General features: G+C 49.8%; 1 protein-coding gene across 1 annotated transcript; it reads right to left on the bottom strand.

Annotated features, from left to right (window-relative positions):
• Positions 1-3,562: 3,562 nt before the first annotated feature.
• LOC123078454 (U-box domain-containing protein 34) lies at positions 3,563-11,274 on the bottom strand. Its single transcript, XM_044500967.1, has 5 exons — positions 10,504-11,274; positions 6,398-6,593; positions 6,213-6,307; positions 5,256-5,843; positions 3,563-5,148 (listed from the first exon to the last, which is right to left on the bottom strand). The coding sequence occupies exons 1-5, from the start codon at positions 10,810-10,812 to the stop codon at positions 3,814-3,816; spliced, it is 2,523 nt and encodes an 840-aa protein (XP_044356902.1). The 5' UTR covers positions 10,813-11,274; the 3' UTR covers positions 3,563-3,813.
• Positions 11,275-12,034: the final 760 nt, after the last annotated feature.

Below are 12,034 nucleotides of genomic sequence, written 5' to 3'. Positions count from 1 at the left end.
ACATCCTGTCTAGCTCCGCCACTCTACAACATTGAACAATAGCAACTAAATACTATATTTTTTCCTGTGAGTATCATTTATGCACTCTTAGCTTTCAGAATAGGGGAATAAACTAATGCTACATACTCCCTCCGTCCCAAAATTCTTGTCTTAGATTTGTCTAGATACGGATGTATCTAATACTAAAACGTGACTTGATACATCCGTATTTAGACAAATCTAAGACAAGAATTTTGGGACGGAGGGAGTACATATTAGGGCATGTGAAATTATAGCTCTTTAACCCTTTTCAGCAGAAAGTAGGGGGGACCCTGACAGTTATAGCTCTTGAACTAATATTGTAAAGCCTCTAAATTTCAGTTACATGGTGATAGGCTGATAGCAAGTCCACACAACACTTGCTAAATCATTATGGATAGAGAACCACAAGTACCCGTAGCTGAATTGATAGGTCTACTTTTTTTTACTGGAGCTGAACAGAATAGGTGCACTATGCGATGGCATACTTGTCGACCATGATGAACTCGAGGGCGGCGCCGCCCTGGAAGTACGTGAAGTGGCTCACATATGTGGGAGTTCGCCAGCGCAAGTGCCTTGGAGGCTGGCCTGCCAGTGGATGATGTGGAGGAGCAGCCCCTGACTCTAGAGGATGACATCTTCAGCATGCTGTGAATTGTAATCTAAGCTTCCCTGACTTTCGTTGACCGGATATGGTGGATGCGACCTTGTGAGAGCCAGACACAACTTGTCCGGATGGCGGGTAACTCTGTGGCCTGTGGAGTCGATCAGCCCTGACATCTCTAAGCCTCGTGCAGTGAGGTGCCCGCTCTCTGCGCTGGTACGCCTCACCCTTTCTCGGTCACCGCGTCCGCCCTGCAGCCGACACATTGAACGGGTTGAGTGGCGCCTAGCCGTCATCTAGGGTTAGGAGGGAGCGGCGGGCGTGTGGGACGAAGCGAGAGGGAGCAGTAAAACGAGGGAGGCTCAAGGGCAACAAAAATACTCGATGCTCCACGACTGGCTGACAAAGGGACCAGTGACACTGGGGTGCGAGGAGAGTGCAGCATTTCGAGCGGCCTCACGGTTTGGGGGGATTGTGTAGATACACAATAATTCTTTTCGGTAGCCGGGTTACGATGTGTTGAATATAATGTATCTTTATTTAGTCTTACCATACCTATACTATGCAGATAGTGGAAGAAGAATCTCGCTTGTTTGCACGTTTGAAACACTTCGAAATTTAAACAGTATTCTGCTATAATCTACTCCTGCAGTTGCTCCTGATTTTATTAACAATATGTTGGTAATCTAGTTTATTTAGTAGTTGTCCTCTGAATTTATTAACAATTTAAATGTCCACAGGAGTGATGACGATGATGATGATGATGACGACGACGATGATCATCAATTATCAAAATCACGGAAACTGTCTTTGAAGAAAAAAGGTATTGGCTCTGAAGCCAATACTGAAAGGATGTCCAGAGGAGATGTTAATTTGCAACTGCTAAATCCAGCTGAACAAGAGAAACATTTGAAAAAACAGAGAAAACGCAGCCTCCAAGGCCGTGAAGAGGAGGTATTATTTTTCTGCTTTCTTATGTCCACCTTCCTTGTGCCATTTCATGATGGATCATGCATATTCATATTCCAGCTGACATCTCTTCTACGTGTCAGCTTTTGCTCTTGAAGTTGAGTGCCTAACTGTTTCTTAAACATCATTTTTTTCGTTTAGACTTTAGCAAAGTTACAGAAGTTCAAGGCTTCCTTGATGAGTAATAAGCCTGCTAATACGGAAACAAAGGCAGAAGACGGTGAGGACTACAAAGAGTGGCATGCCAACCGTCTCACTTTCACACCTGAATCTTCGAAGGTACTGGTATCCTTGCGGCTCTTCTTTTTCCCGCACACACAAGGGAAATAGATGCATGAACCTATTTTATCTTTATACAGGATGGTATGACTAGGAAGGATGATCCAAATGACTATGTAGTGGTTGACCCTCTTCTGGAGAAAGGAAAACAGAAGTTTAACAAGATGCAAGCGAAGTTAAAGAAGAGAGATCGTGAATGGGCAGGCAGATCTCTCACCTGACCCCTTTTGAGGTGCGTCTGCTAATCTTTCTAGTGACAAATAAATTGGATGGTAGTAGTACCGAACAAATGCTTTGAGCCTTTTATGTAGCTTATTATCATACCACATTGTAGCGTTGCAATATCTATAATTCGTCGTGTCTCAGATAAATCTTCTCAGTGATAGATAGTATATCCTTGTGAATTTCTCCCACTTCTCGTTGACTAATTAACACCCACCTCCTTTTGCCCCCAGAGTTGCATCGTGCAAAAATGTAAACCGTCCTACCGTGCAATGCCGCTGCTGCAGTTTTGGTGTGGAGTTGGAATCGAACCTGAGCATAACACATGCAGGTTCGTAATGGTAGAGTGATCACATGTGGACTGTCTGTACCAATCTGTAAATAGCAATTGTAGAACACTTTAAAAAAAATTGAGAAAACATTTTGATAATTTACCCTTTAACAAGGCAACGTTACTGTAACATTTGAGATGCATCCTGTCGCATGCCATGCGCATTAGCCTATCATGTCAACTCAAATCTAAAATGGCCAATATCAGGCGCCGGCCGACCGGCCCGGAGCTCAGATGGGTCACCCCGTGCGCCGTCCGATAGGGGCAGCCATCAGCCGTTGGATCCCGCGTGTGCGTCCTCTTTCCCCCTGCATCTCAGATTTGATCGGCAAAAAAAGCAAACGAGAAATAATCCCACACACCTCTCGTCCCCTGCTCCCACCGGCGCGCGCGGGGAGGCTGACGGCGACAGCGTGCCACACAACGCTTGCAGTAGCTTGCCGTTGCCAGTTCCCATTCATGCAGCACACTTGCCGGTTTCGTTGCTGGCCGCTCCCAGTAGTAGCGGCCTTGTCGTCCATAGAAGCACCTTCCCTTGCCGTTTCCAGTGCCACTCCTCGTCGGTCCCAGCATCAGGTCGCCGTTGCAGCACCTTGCCCCGCTGGTTCAAGCGCCACACCTTGCCGTCTCAGTGCGCCTCGCTCGTTGCAGCACCTGTGTCCATCGGTCCCAGCAATCCTTGTAGCATCTGAGTCGCCGGTCTCAGCAATCAGCGAAGCCGGTTCCAGCAATTGACCTCGTCGGATGCAGCAACTCATGTCGTCGGTTCCAACATCAGGCGCTGTCATGGCCCCCCTAGCTTGCAGCAACCCACGTCGTCGGTTCCAGCATCAGGCGCTGTCGGTCCCAGCATCAATGTCGGCTGCTCCCAACGTCCCTGTCCAGGGGTTGCAGCATCATCACCGGCCGCTCCCAGCATCGCCACCCTGTGGTTGCAGCGTTCCAACCGGCCGCTTTCTAGCATCGATGCTGTTCGTCCTCACGTCGCCCCTCGCCCCGTTTACAGCTTCAGCCGCCCCTGGCAGCACCTTTCCAACAATAGTTTGCCCTGGTTGCCTTTGAGAAAGCAGAGGATATGACGGGCTCGGATCACGCGTTCTCGGGAAGGAAAAGAGCAGCAGTGGTATGTAAAGTCAGTATACAGGCCCAAAAAGAACATTCTGAATCGATGGATGTACAAAGTTTGTGAATCAAAATTACGAGCCAGCACTGCAAACATGTCAATGTTAAGCATGCTAGAAACTACATACACCAAGGTAAAGTATTTTTAACCTCAAAAAGAACGTGGGCATTCATAATGCCCCTCTCCTCTTGTAGTAATTACTTAAGCTCACTCTCTATCTGAAACGGAGCTAATATACAGACAACCCTGTGTGTGCGCGCGCCAATGCTAGCTTTCCGCCGTTCGCCACAACCCCGCGTCAACCGTCGGTGAGCTGACCCTTTCCTGCCCGTGCGAGCTGCTGTCGCCAGCAGGGACGGCGGCGCGCGCTTGGTCATAGGCGATGCCGAGGTTTCTTAGCCGGTTGAGCTCCGGCAGTATGACGGTGCCTAGGTCCGGTCGGTCCCTCCGCCGCATCTCCGTGCACTGGAGCGAGAGCTTGGCGAACCCCAGCGCGTCCTCCACGGGCCAGTCCTTGACGGTGATGTCCAGCATCTGTGCGAAGGTTCCGGACTCGATGGCCTTCTCGACGTGATGCGTCAGCCCCATGGGCGGCCGCGCGGTGATCACCTGCAGCAGCAGCACGCCCAGAGAATAGATGTCCGACTTGACGCCGAGCTTGCCCGTTTGCTGGTACTCCGGGTCAATGTAGCAGAAGGTGCCCGCCGTGGCCGTCAGCCGGTACTGCGTGACGCTGTCCGCCACCGCCGGTGGCACGAGGCGCGCCAGCCCGACGTCGCTGATCTTGCTCACGTAGTTGCGGTCCAGCAGGATGTTGGCCGGCTTGAGGTCTCGGTGCACCAGCGGCTCCGGCTTGGTCTGGTGAAGGAACAGCAGAGCCGTCGCGATCTCAGCCGAGATCCTGAACCGCTGACTCCACGGGAGCGTCGGCGTGCCGCCGCGGCGGTACAGGCGGTCCTCAAGGCTGCCGTTCTCCATGTACTCGTAGACGAGGCAGCCGTACTCCGGGCAGGCACCGAGGAGCAAGACCATGTTGGGGTGGCGGATGCAGCTGAGCACCTCCACCTCCTGCTGGAACTGCTTCCGGCCTTGCTGGGCGTCCGGGCGGAGCACCTTGATGGCGACCGGAGTGTGGTCGAGGCTGGCGCTGTAGACGGGGCCGTAGCCGCCTTCCCCGATCTTGAGACTCTCGGAGAAGCCCTCAGTGGCGATCTCGATCTCGTCGATGGTGTACTTGCGGTAGCGGAAGTCGTGGTTGGCGATGGCGTCGAGGGCGCGCACCTTCTCGTCGGCCTCCCGGCGCGCGCGCACCTCGGCGTTGCGGCGACGCTGTGCCTCGAGGTCGGCCAGACGCTGCGCGGCCTCGGCAGTCTCCATGGCGGCCCGGCACTTGACCTTCTCCATCTCGGCGAGCGCCAATGCGGCCTCCTCCGACTGGCGGGCCTCCTCCAGGCGCCGCGCCTCCTCCATCTTGAGCAGGTGCATCTCCTTGGCCCTCTGCTTGGCGTTGATGGCCTCCTTGCATGCTGCGTTGTACATGTCCATGGTCTGCTTCAGCTCCAGCTTGAGCCGCCTCATCTCCGCCTCCACCTCGCGCTGGGCCTTGTACACGTACCAACTAAGCTAAGCACATGCATGGATTGATCGACGGGAAGGAAGGAAACAGCAAGCAAGCAAAGCAAGCAAGCAGGAAGGTAGGAGGAACTCACGGCGGAGAGGGGCGAGCCGGGCTCCCGGGGGCTGAGGGGGAGCGCGTCCACGTTCTCGCCAAAGTCCATGGAGGAGAAATGCACGGCCTGTGCGAAGTCGGGGTCGAGGCTGGATGGGTCGTGGGAGTTGGAGCGCAGCGTGGTGCTGTCGATCCTTGCCGAGAGGAGGTGGGGCTTGGTCGCGGACGCCTGCAGGGGGCGCTCGCGGAACGGCGGGCGCGTGGTGAGCTCGGGCCTGTCGATGGAGCGCCTGCCGGAGGACAAAAAGTCGGGCAGGACCGGCGGCAGCTGGCTCCTGGAGCTCCTCCTGGAGTAGGTGGCGAGGAGGAAGTCGCTGTCGTCGGCCGGCACGCCGCACTTGGCGAGCCTGACGTTGACGGGCTTGCCCTTGGCGACCACGTAGATGTTGCAGTAGTCGGGCGCGCCCTTCATGAGGCTCGAGGGCACGTCGGGGTTCTTCCACTTCTTGGTGAATGCGTTCCTGTTGGACGCGCCCAGCGCGATGCTCTGGATCTTGTTGGCACTGATGTAGTCTATGATGGCCTTGGGGACGTCTGCCTCTTCCAGTATCACCTCCGATTCTTGCACCTGCAGGCAGTACGCTCCTTCAGCAACCTACTCCTATGTAGTACTCCCTCCGGTCCTTTTTAGTTCGCATATAAGGTTTGTCTGAAGCCAAACCTCGTAAACTTTGACCGAACTTATAAAGAAAAATACCAACATTCAGAATGTGAAAATCAACAACATTAGATGTGTCATGACTTTAGTTTTCATATTGTATAAACTTAGTATTGTAGATATTGATATTTTTTCATATAAATATGGTCAAACTTTATGAAGTTTGACTTCTGACAATTCTCATACGCGGAGTAAAAAGGACCGGAGGGAGTATATGCATGCTACGCTACGTGCTTGATGAGTGAGTGAGGAGACACGAAGGATGCATGCATGGCTTACCCCATTCCTAGAGCAGAATCCTCTGAAGGGGACAAAGATCTCCATCATCTCAGCCTCCAGCGCGTCCTGCGTCGTCTCAGCCATGGCAAATCCATCTGCGCAACACCGTCGCTACGTTGTTGCACTAGCTTTATGGGAGAAATTATTAAGAATGATGTGGCGGAAGAAAGTTACGACGGACGTACGGTTGGCTGCAGGAGGGTGGGCCGCCACGTGGAGGAGAATGATATGGGAGGCGCCGGAGAGGAGGTGGTCCACCACCCATTTCATGGCCAGTTGGCTGTTGCGGTCCCGGTCGATGGCAACCACGATGGTCGACACCGGCTGGTGCGGGCTCGGCGGCAAGGTCAGCCGGTGCTCCTCGGGGCTCAGGGGGCTTCCCTGCATCATCGGTTCCACTGCGAATGGATCCCAGCGATGCTCCGATTAGTTGGATGGATGCCAAATGTTACAAGGGGCGGCCACCAAGAGAAAGAGAAAGGAGAGGCAGAGAGGTTGAGGGAACGACGGAAGCGTCCCTTCTCCTCCTCTTCCTCCTGCTCCCTTCCTTGCCTACAAAGATCCTCCCCGTGCATGCCGCCGTTAAATGACCTAGGGGGGGAGGGGGTACCAGATTAGACCAGCACTCTTGGCTATTCTTGCACGCTCCCACTTTTGGCTCCCGGAGAAGCTTGACCCAGACCAAACCTAAAATTAAACCATGGCAACTTCAACTATACAAGATCCACGCTTTACTCCACTACTAGGCATAGGCAGAGGCAACACATGGCAGGTGATATCCCCCAACATCTCTAACTATGTTATGTACAACTACAAAACTGTACACTTTCTAGATTTCTCGCAGACTAGTCATCAAATGGTTTTACAAGGTCAGGTAGGTCCTGATCATTGCCGAACCAGTCGGGTCCGAGAGGAGGTGTCTGACGAGGTTCATTCGCAAAGTGTTTGGCGCAATTGCAAACATGTAGAGTGCAAACAGCATGAGATCCGCTGACGAAAGCGTCGAACCAAGGAATCCTCGCCACATCCTGTTCAAGAGATCGATCCATCAAAAGTCACGCGCAAGGAAATATTTACTTGTTCAAACTTTTTCTATCAATGGAAAGATACGCATCCTTGCGTATTGTATTCGCGAAAAAGGAAATACTTGGTCCAGGGCCTGAAAACAAGCAGTAAATGCATCGAGCGGGCATAATTACCATTTGGGTAACCGGAAAAAGCTCTCGAAGAATGTTTGAATGCCTTCGTTATCCAGTTGAATTATCAAGGCCAATCCAAAGAGGAAGAATGAGCGCTGACGTTTCCGTTCTTGAGGCCATAGTGTTCCCCATGCTGAAATATCAGACAGTGGTTAGCAGCAGATACTTCTGCTCATTTCTCCTATTCTGCAAAACATCTTTAAGTGATTTTATTCTATCTGTTGAATTTAGTGAACAAGGGAAGAAATCTGTACCAAGCATTGATGGACTGGACATTTCAGAACTTCCAGGCAAATATTGTCCAGAATAGACACGATTTCGTAAGATATCAGATATCACAGAAGCATATCTAGGAGCTTCAGACAAAGATCTGACCACCGAATATCCTATGAATTTTCTACAATATTGTCAATATGCATGTCAAATAATAAAGAATGACGAGTTAAAGTTGAGGATTTGTATGTACCAGTTGCAGGATGGACCATACTCGCTGCAGCACCAAATGCAAGATTCTTCTGGTCTGTGTTAGGTAAGGATCCTCCAACAGGAATATAAGACCACTCCTGAAATCAAGACTCAACAGAAATTCAGCACACCTGTGCAAGATAAACCAGTATGGATATCAACTCCAAACTCGTTACCTCCTCGTATACTTTTATGATACGAACTCCCATCGCATCCAACCGAGACATCAACCTCTTCTTAAGGAGATCAAAAGGCATTGCATCTTTTGAAGCTAAGCATGTTTCCTATGATAAATTATCTTGGTCAGTGACCTATCCTTATGGAAACGTGTCCATTGCAGAAACACACTGCTAAAAAAATTCATGTAGACCTCAAAGAAAACTCGTGTAGATGACATGGCCATGGCATAGAGAAATGTTGGATTGGCTTCCTCAGGGTGTGTGAACTTCTCTTTGAAACAATCTCTGTAGTCCATGAAAACCATTAAGCTGGGATCGTACGGATATCTTTCAACCTGAAATTTTGACATCATTCTGAAAAATTGAACTGGTGCACAAACAACATATGAATTTCTCAGCTCGAATGACATGAATGAAGTGACATGCAAATCATGAAATAAACCACGAATCAGAAGGAGCACTTTGTGCAGGGTTGGTGTGTACCTCGACTTCTACACCGTATGCAGTCTGCACACAAACACGTGGTCCTCCAACCTCATACTCTAGAAGCTTACCAGATGCTGCTCCAGATGCAACAATGGCAAGCCTGCAAAGTATCTTGTGGCCCCTTCCACAATATACTACTCGATGTCCATCAGGAGATTCTTTTATCTGTTCAACCTTTGAGTTGAGGTATGTAACACCAGCTTCATTGCATCTGCCAATTGTTTAATTATCATTACTAGGAACAATCATATATATGATGCTGCCTGACGCGACTGAATTCCAAGATCGTTATGATAGAATGTACCTTCTCAGCAACTCCTCGTGCAGCAAGTCTCGGTCCACCCGGCCATATGCTCGGCCAATCATTATCGGCTTGTTACGGTCAAGGTACACGACAGTATCCTTCCATACATGCTCAATACAGCTCTCCAGGCCGAGATCTGGGAAATAAAAAGATAAAAACGTATCACTCTTTATGATAATGCTGGTAAAGATGTTATCCAAGCATGGTGCTGCATTTCACAGCTGCGACTAATGGCTACCTTTGAATTCGTCCTCCCATACACCGTAATTGTTTGTGAATGGAAGATCAGGGCCAATGAGACCAACAGTGAGTCCTTTCTTTGCTGATTCTGCAGCCAGAGATAGGCCGGCTGGACCACAGCCAATGATAACCAAATCAAGCACTGAAGTTTCATCAGCTATAGGCAACAGCTGCAAAGAAAGATTCAGAAGACATAATCAACTACTTGAAGGATGCTACCAGACAAAAAATTGTTAACAAAATGACGATGAACTTCGAAACTTAATTAATTAACCTTGAAGAAAAAGAACTGTACAGAGTATCAGTAAAAGAAGGATTGAAACATGTACACAATGACGTTCGTAACCCACTAAGATCCGCGTCTTGCTATGTAGGAATTATTGAATGATATACTTAGTGAAAGGGCGTTTCCAAAGAAAGCAAGTCAAAGGCACGACCAAAGACATGTCCCTAAGGAGCAATTAATTAACGCAAGACCAAATACATTGTGTACTCTGCTCCTGCCAGGAAGGCAGGAATGACAAGCATGGGCGACCCAAGACTATCCCTGATTTGTCAAAAATGAGCAACGCCATGGTAGTACTAGCATGACGTGCATTTGAATGCCACTTGCGTTCTACTCCCTCTATATCCAAATATAAGACCCCTTTGGATGGAAGCGGATTTGTAGCACCCGGTTGCTCCACACCCCTACACGAACATTAAATTTAAAAAAATACCGAGAAATTTGAAAAAAAACTAAGATTTTGGGATATCAAACCTGGGTTCCCGATCTACTCCCGTGTAAAATTTCGTGAAAAAAATACCAGGAAACATATTCGTGGCAAAAAAGACAAAAAATTCCTATGTATAGAAAAAACTGTTTGGATGGATTTTTGTTCGGACAATATTTCCTTCGCCACGGATACGTGTGCTGGTATTTTTTCACAAAATTTCACACGGGAGTAGATTAAGAACCCAGGTTTAATATCCCCAAATTTCAGATTTTTTAATTTTTTGGGTATTTTTTACGTTTAATATTCATATAGGGTGTGGAGCACCCAAGAGCTCCTATGTATTTTCTGTCTTATATTTTGATACGGAGGGAGTAGTATAGTATGCAATAGTACCCAGATTAATTTTTGCTACTGTGGTGTTTATGGGAATCCTTCATCTTTCAAACAGTCTAATGTTACTACTGTACATCGCAAGAAAGAAACAGACTAATGTTAGGGATTTTAATTTTATTCGCCATAACGCTGGAAGTTCACACAACGCTAATTGGGGGAAAGAATCACTTAAGTACTAGAGTAGTATATTCAAGATCAACAAAACATGCATAGAAATCAGCAATTAAATAAGGGAATAAAACAAAGAACAAGATACCACTAGCAGTAGCAGACTAGCGGTAGCAGTACATAAAAGGATAGAGAGAGAACCTTGGAGGCGATCTTGGACTGGCTTTCCATGGCCTTGGTGGCCTGCATTTGCACGTAGAGCAGCTCACCGCCGCCGCCCTTGACGTAGTCCTCCTCGTCGGCAAACTCCACCCCTAGCCCCGGCGCCGCCTTCTCGTCGGGCTTCTCCGTGGCCACGCAGCTCGCCTTCAAGCTCCTCCACTTCTCCGGCCCGGGGCCCGGACCCACCCGCCTTCTCCTGCCATCGGCCGGCCGGAGAGGCCGCTGCCCGGCCCAGCGCAACGCGCGGCAGCCGAACGGCGCCGAGATGGCGGCGCCGGTGGACTCCATTGCCCCCGCGGCGGCGCAGGTTCAGGGAATTGCGAGCTGGCTGGCTGGCCGGAAGGGGAGGGAGGCGGAGAGGCTAGCTGCCTAGGGAGGAGCGGAGGAGGAGGCGTTGTGGAGGGAGAGGTTTTGGAGAGGGTATCCGGGATATGGCACGTGGCAGACGGCGATTAGGCGCGGCCGCATGGAACACGGATATGGTTTCGCTTTTGGGGAGGTGCCGAGGGCGTGACTCCTCCCTCCCAAGACTAGTCGAGCGAGAGCCTCGTCGCCTCCGTGTCTGCCTCACACAGTCACACTGTGTGTGTACTGTGTACTAGGTCGGATGGTTCTGGGCTGCGGAGGAGATGAGCTTTTTGAGCTAACGCTTTGTATCGATCTTGCCCTAATTCGATCTCGATCTGTCTCGTCGTGCATGCGCTTTGGAACATCCCGCTAGGTAACCAGTGAGCCAGAGAAAGGCAGATCGGTGCCACGTACCTGAGCGCTTGTCCGCACGACGCTCACGGCAGGAGCAATACACACGTATTCAAACATTCAGCTTTTACACCTGATAGCCAAATGCCTAGAGCTAGTTGGGAGAAACCAGCACCCGGGTCATACAAATTGAATACAAATGCAGCTTTCTTTGAAGATGGTACTGGTGCTATAGCGGCGATCATGAGGAATAATCGTGGCGAGGCCATGGCTGGAGTCGCTGAGCCCTTTGGCCATGCAGCAAATGCGGCTTCGGCGGAAGCTTTAGCACTTCGTTGAGGGCTCCAACTTGTTCAGCAGATTGGGTGTGCAAGGATCATCGTTGAATCTGACTGCTTGGAGGTAATTGATGCATGCAATGGAGTCTTAGATATATTGGCACCATATGCTGCTACTCTCGTGGATTGTTTCCAACTCGCACACGGTGTATCTTCGATTCGTTTCCAGCATTGTTCGAGGGAAGCCAATAATTTGGCACACTATTTAACTAGGCATGCTTACGATATTCAATTGATGTATTGGTGGGATGATGAACCACCTAGTTTTCTTCTTCCACATGTCTTGAAGGATGTAACTATGATAATTTCACAATAAAATGCCTTGAGGCTTTCCCTTAAAAAAACATTCAACTTTACAAATAAAGCTCACAACAGTTCAAACTCCGCACAAAATGCACCCCTCGGTGTTCGGTTATTAGTTTGTCTACCTGCGAGGCCACCAGACGACAACCCAGCCATCTCAAATGCGCCCG

This window comes from Triticum aestivum, chromosome 3D, assembly GCF_018294505.1.
Source record: "Triticum aestivum cultivar Chinese Spring chromosome 3D, IWGSC CS RefSeq v2.1, whole genome shotgun sequence".
In the NCBI taxonomy this organism is placed as follows: domain Eukaryota; kingdom Viridiplantae; phylum Streptophyta; class Magnoliopsida; order Poales; family Poaceae; genus Triticum; species Triticum aestivum.
The sequence above is the reverse complement of the archived record's forward strand: the minus strand, read 5'-3'. Positions and strand labels throughout refer to the sequence as shown.